General features: G+C 34.8%; 1 protein-coding gene across 2 annotated transcripts in view; it reads left to right on the top strand.

The window, feature by feature from the left end:
• The first annotated feature begins 131 nt into the window (after positions 1-131).
• LOC117120939 overlaps positions 132-6,560 on the top strand; it is a 10,649-nt gene continuing 4,220 nt past the window's right edge. Inside the window, exons 1-2 of one of the 2 annotated variants that reach the window (XM_033266036.1) lie at positions 132-359; positions 5,609-5,822. In XM_033266036.1, the coding sequence (XP_033121927.1) occupies positions 264-359; positions 5,609-5,822 (310 nt within the window). In that variant the 5' untranslated portion in view covers positions 132-263. Of the gene's footprint in view, positions 360-5,608; positions 5,823-6,560 lie in introns of those variants that run through there. The other variant, XM_033266038.1, reaches the window with a different exon arrangement.

Below are 6,560 nucleotides of genomic sequence, written 5' to 3'. Positions count from 1 at the left end.
CATGTACACCTACTTGTACATACATACACATACTTACACAATTGTATGAAGTTAATTAAGCTGTCTAGTACATAAATAATAATACAATAATAATAATAATCGTTTTTATTGAAAATCATTGAGGCGTTTGTTGTAATAACATCATTGATCGATTAGTTGATTATTATTCATCATGGACCATAGAGGAGAGAAAAAATCCAGGCCTCATGATTTACTCATATTAATTCATAGAACCTATTTCTAACAGGGAACTCGCATCAGCGATGGCAACTATGGACAGCCTATTTCCAGAACTCTCGCGAATAACTAGCACATCGTTACCGGAGATAGTTTGGGAAGATGACCAAACAACCACAGAGGTAGGCCCATAGTCAAAGTTCAGAGTTTAAGAGGCGATTAGATGTGAGGTGTGCCGTGCGCTAATTATGCTCGAATCAATGCACGCAAAGGACAATAAGATAATTCCTCCATGATTATACTATCTTATCAGTTCACTATCAGATAAATCAGTGGACCTTTCGGTCAAATGACAATAAGTTCCTTTATTTGTGTTTTTCCCTTCCGCTTTCTTTTACGTTTCAACCATTTTGGTTTTCTTCTTTTCTTTTGGCCTGGATGGAAAGTGCATATAGACAAATTTTATATGTGCTATACAAGTGGACAACCATTGACCATAACCATTATGACAATGAATGTAGGTAAAAATGGCCTCGGAAGAAATGGCCCAGCAAAAAATGGCCCCGGAAAAAATGGCCCCAATGAAAAAATTCAGTAATAGAAATGATATTTTTTTTTAAAAAATCTTCAAATATTTAAATACTAGCTGTAAAAAGCAAGAATTGAATCAATAACAAATACAGTTACACAACAGATGCAAATAATGTACTGAGAGATTATCGGAAAACAATGACCATTGTATAACATTTTTTGATAGTAGAAATAAGTTTTAAAATCGTTATTCCACTAACAAATTAGAGGAATGACATACATACATACAGTACTAACTACCAAAATATGCAACTCATAGATAACCACAAAATTTGCTTTTGTTAAGTATCAAATGAAATAACTTTACATGTTATAAACAGTGCAAATAAACAGTAGTTAAAGCATGTGAATCAATTGTGTGTTTGAATCACAAGTTCATGTATGGGAAAAGGGAGAGGCTTAGGCCTACTTTCTCACAAACTTAGCAATAAATGTTCTGCTTAGAGTTAATTCTTTGTTAATCAAATATTGTTTTTAAAGTAAACTGAATAATTAGGAATAGGCCTACATTTATTTAAGCAATTTATTTAATTGCATACTTGGTTTTTACTCCCCGCCAACTAAATTTAAGTGCCTAAAACTATACTAGATAATGTGAACTGAGATACTATATATACATGTAAATATGGCAATTATGCTAAGAATTAAAATGGTGTGTAATTGTGAGGGTAGGGTAATTATGGTAGGATTAAATGGTATTTCTAAATCCCACAAACCTCCCAAAATACACTGTAGGAAACCAAACAATTCAATTTTGATTGACTCACTTAGTATATCAATAAGAAAATTAAATATTCATAAGAACCTATTTTTTGGTTAAAATTGCAAATACACCACAAACTTCCAAACACACTGCAAACCCCATCCAGACCCTTTAAGTATGATTGTAGAACTCTCTTATTTCTAAAAAAAAATAATAATTTGATTTTCATATAAACTCATTGTTTGTGGGGTTTACCAATATCCGGATTGAATTTCTGGAAAATTGTGATTTCACTTCCGTGAAATTGGCCACAAATAAATTATTTTAGTATTAATAAATACATGATTTATGTTGATTTATTGATTATGTTGTTGCTATTTTTAAACATTTAAATGGAAAAAAAAAATAAGTGTTATTCATGGCTTTTTTTTTATCTTGAATATTTTATCATCGAATATTTAATTCCTGCAAAAAGTAAAATGTAAATGGCAATTTATTTTATGTTAGATTCCTTTATAAAAACTAAATTATTTCAGTTAAAAAAATGCATATAATGATTTTTTTTAAAATCAGTTTTAATACAGAATTTTATTATTGGGGCCATTTTCACCGGGGCCATTTTTACCAGGGCCATTTTTTCCTGGGCCATTTTTTCCGGGGCCATTCTTACCGTACACCGTTAAGTACAGCATTGAAAACACTTTAGTGTTAAATTTCAAGTGTATCATGCTATCTTTCATAATAACATCTTCCGTGAATATACTGTATTTGTTAGATGATTTTGAATTTATCAACATGTATTAATAATGATGTGTGAACTAATGTGTATGGATGTTATGTATTTTAATTTTTTTTTTCGAGTCTATTCACTAGTTCATACTTATAGAGCCAAGTCGATTTAGTTCTAAAAAGGCCATAAGATTTTCGTGTAGGGTAATGGTGCTATGGTTGTGAAAGAATTGGTAGGAACAAGGCTGCGACGTAACAACACTTGGCCTTCAAAGAACAAAAAGTATAATTAACTACTATTATCACAGGCCCGTACCGTAGGCCTATGCAGGGGTGCGACCAAAGGTCCACATTTTCCCGGGGTAGAAATTCAAGACATACTTTCACACCTTCCAGAAATATCCACCAAAACTCCTTTAACAACCAGAGCAGTTTCCAACTAGGCACTGCCTCTAACTTGTTATAACAAGCAAGGACTTTTAACTGTATTTATAAGTTTTTTGAGGAATTTTAGTGTTTTTCCCACGCCGCTTGCTTGGCAATAACTTGCCACGTACAAAACTCATCTTTTCTCTTTCTATAGGTTTCATTAGAATGATATTTATTCTTGTTTAAAGTCAGACTCCGGAGGAAAAAATTGTTTTGATATGTTGTAGAACTGATTTTTCCAAGACAGAAAAAAGTTGTTTGACGAAAAACTGGGGAACGGTCAACGAGCTACAGATTTTTGAATATTTAAAAACTGGGGGAAAAAGGGGCGTAACCACCCATTTTTACACCTTTTTCCTCCAGTTTTTAAATATTCAAAAATCTGTATCTCATTCACCGTTGCTCAGTTTTTCGTCAAACAACTTTTTTCTGTCTTAGAAAAATCAGTTCTACAACATATCAAAATTTTTTTTTCCTCCGGAGCCTGACTTTAAGTCTACGAGTGCCATTTCCTGCCATCTAGAAGTGCCATAATACATTTTCTTACCCCCAGCCCCATCATGCTTGGGGCTGAGGTGTTATAGACCCCCAGTGGTTGATTCAAGGGGAAAGGGGGGCGATCCGACCCATGCTCTATACATTTTTGAAATTTATAAAGAAGATGGAGAAAAAAAACACATACTGTATAGTAATTTATGATCAAATTTAATCATGAGAGCTTAATTTCCGGCCATAGGTGCCATAATCATAATTTTCTTTTCCTCAACCCCGACAATGGTGGGGCCGGCCGAGGTGGATGCCTCTATTTTTGTGAAAGTCCCTCCCTGGACCCTCTATTTCGAATTCCTGAATCCACCACGGCCATATCTTAAAGTCCCTCCCTGGTCCGGTAGAGTGGTAGACGTATTCGCTTCAAAACAACAACAAAGGGATTGCCTTACCCTGTTCCCACAATCAGGTCAGTATAGAATTATTTTATTCTCTTTTACGTCTACCCATCTCATCCACGACATAAAGCGCTTGTAGTTATTTATTTATTTTCACAATTTCCATTCCATTTATACATATTCAATTCATATTCTTGACAGCAATTTGACCTCTGAAAGGTCATTGTTTTTCAAAAAACAAGGGCCTAAGACGACTGACAAGCTGAGTTTCCTTCTTTCGTTCTGCCGGGTAAAATCAATTACTTTATGCGACGTTTGTAGACTAACCAACACATACCAACGTCCGCATGTCGCGCTAGCCTTATCCTATTCTAGGCCTAGACTAGCTAGGATGGTATAGGCCTAGCATTGAAGGGACGAAGGTCCCAATGAAAAACAACGTCGCTCCTTGATAGCTAACATTGTCTATTTAACATCACAATAATTCATTATTAGACCTATAGTTGTTTTTTGTATTGTACGCCACAAATCTCAGCCGATACCTCGCACAACTCGAGTAACGCCTCGTATCTATTGTCGTGACGTCATGGCTCGCTGGCTCACACCTGCGATGTCTCGCACTTGTGATCAAATAACACGCTGGCTCGCACTTTGGCAACACTCTTTGGCAGGCAACTCGCCCCTAGAAAACCCGCCCTTGGAAACTTGCCCCATAAAAAAATGTACACTTCCTAGACCATGCGGTCTTCAAAATAAAAATTGTAACCTTTGGTAATCAACTACATTTTCCACATACATAGAAATTTTTAAAACTTTATTAAAAAAACCTAAATCGTAATTCACCACTATAGTTGACAAAAATGAAAAATTACGACTTTGTTACCCAATGAGAAGTGTTCTAATATAGACAATGGGTCGTGTCTCATATTATTTGTTATTAATTATTTTCACTTTGACTCGCATAAATAATTTTGTTCGAAGAACATTTATATGCAGTTGTACTTCGCAGCACTTCACTTGCAATTTGCAATTTCTAGTTTATAATATAACATTTACATATGCTTAGGGCCTATATGGTAAAAATTTAGTATTTTCTAGCTGAATAATATTATAGGGTTTTTTTAAAATTGTGCACTATAGACCTACAGTACATAATTTCTGCTATGTTTTTTTTTTTATATTAATATTTTACATACCTTGCGCTATAATTTTACATAGTATGTTGACATACCGGTATGCATGCAGTGAAAAACAGTGTACGGTAAGAATGGCCCCGGTAAAAATGCCCAAACTGACATTTAGGTAAAAACCGGTATGTCAACATACTAGGAAAAACATGTCGTCGTTAAAAGTGGCACTTTTCACATATATAGGCTATGTATGTCCAATCTGTAGGGATTTATTTTACTCCGACCTCAATTTATTTACGATTCTTTAAATTTAATCGTATTAATTAACGTTAACCCGTAGTATAATTAATGACACTTCCACAATGTTTTTTTAATTAGATTTATTTATTTTTGTATACACCAGTCTCCTTATTAAAGTTGCTATCGTAAGGCCGGGCGTCAGGCCGATAAAAATTTTTGATAGATTACAGAAAACACTTGAAAATATAAACACTGAAAAATGTTTGCTCTCAAAACCAGTGGCGGATTCAGGAAGTGGGGGCAGCCAGCCTGGGCCCTCCCCCAAAATGGGAAAAAAAAAAAATTGTATTCAAATTTTTAGAGTTTTAGAGTGGCATTTTCGGCTGCTTAGGGGTGCCATAATTAAAAATTTTCCTCCATCTCTAAAGGTCTCTCCATGCCTCCTCATTTCCTGGACTGCCACCGAAAAAAAAAAGTTTACTATTGTTCATACTGTATTTTCAAAATCTATTAACCTCAAACATCAAGAATGTCTAAGCGACCTCAAAAAGGCTGTCCTAAAACCCCCACGCCCACCCCCAATTTTGGTCCACTTTCCATTAATTCGCACCCACCCAATAAAAATCCTGCGTACGGGCCTGATTATCGTTATTGTATAGTCACCGTATTATGCGATAATTATATTTATATATCTGACTACTGTATTTTACATTGTATTGTAGAGAATGGAACTGTTTCTGAATAGTGCTTTGTGTGTTATTCATAACTTATCCAAGAGTACAGAACACCGGGAAAAGTTCCGCACTCCTGAAATGAGAAAGATACTTGAAATCTACAAAGGATCTCCATCATCACAGAGACGGATTTTTTCTCTATTAGCAATTAGTTACATGGCAGATCCAAACATAGATATGTCGCTACTGGAGGATAAATATGGTACGATTTACATTCATGGGGTCAAACATGTGTACTTAACAAACTATGGAACTATAATGGAGTAAGCCTATCTGATAGTGCATAAAACTTTCAAGGTTACCCCACTCGCTATAATTATGTATCCAATTAAACCAAGGACTTATTAACTGTACAGTGTATAAGTTTTTGATTAAACATTTTTAGAAATTACTGTACATTGAAGAACAATGAATAAGAATGTTAAATGCTGTATGCGACTAAGCCCAGGATCTTGACGACCCCACCTGCTCGATTTAAACCCTAAATAATAATAATAATAATAATAATAATAAATAATAATAATAATAATAATAATAATAATAATAATAATAATAATAATAATAAAAAATCATCATTTTCATGGAACTGAAGCACATTCAGTATAAGCAAGTCTGTCCTGCATGGTAGTCCATTTTAGTGGAAATCATCAATACGATGACGTCGGCAGCTGGGCAAAAAGAAGTACCGTACTCGCGCGAATAAGCGCCCTGTTTGAATAAGCGCCCCTCTTGAATAAACGCCCCTTCTAACGTGAAAATTTCCTTAAGCGCCCTGTTTGAATAAGCGTCCCCTTCTAATTTGAATAAACGCACCCTCAATAACTCAATCAATCCTGGACTGTGTGGATGTTGGCATGATTTGAGGTGTGGAGTGGAATCACATTCTCCTTTAGTCAATATCAAAATGAGGATATTTATCTTGGACAGATGAGAGCTCCCT

This window comes from Anneissia japonica, unplaced genomic scaffold, assembly GCF_011630105.1.
Source record: "Anneissia japonica isolate Jap-2015-1 unplaced genomic scaffold, ASM1163010v1 scaffold287637_len26387_cov171, whole genome shotgun sequence".
Classification (NCBI taxonomy): Eukaryota; Metazoa; Echinodermata; class Crinoidea; order Comatulida; family Comatulidae; genus Anneissia; species Anneissia japonica.
The sequence above is the reverse complement of the archived record's forward strand: the minus strand, read 5'-3'. Positions and strand labels throughout refer to the sequence as shown.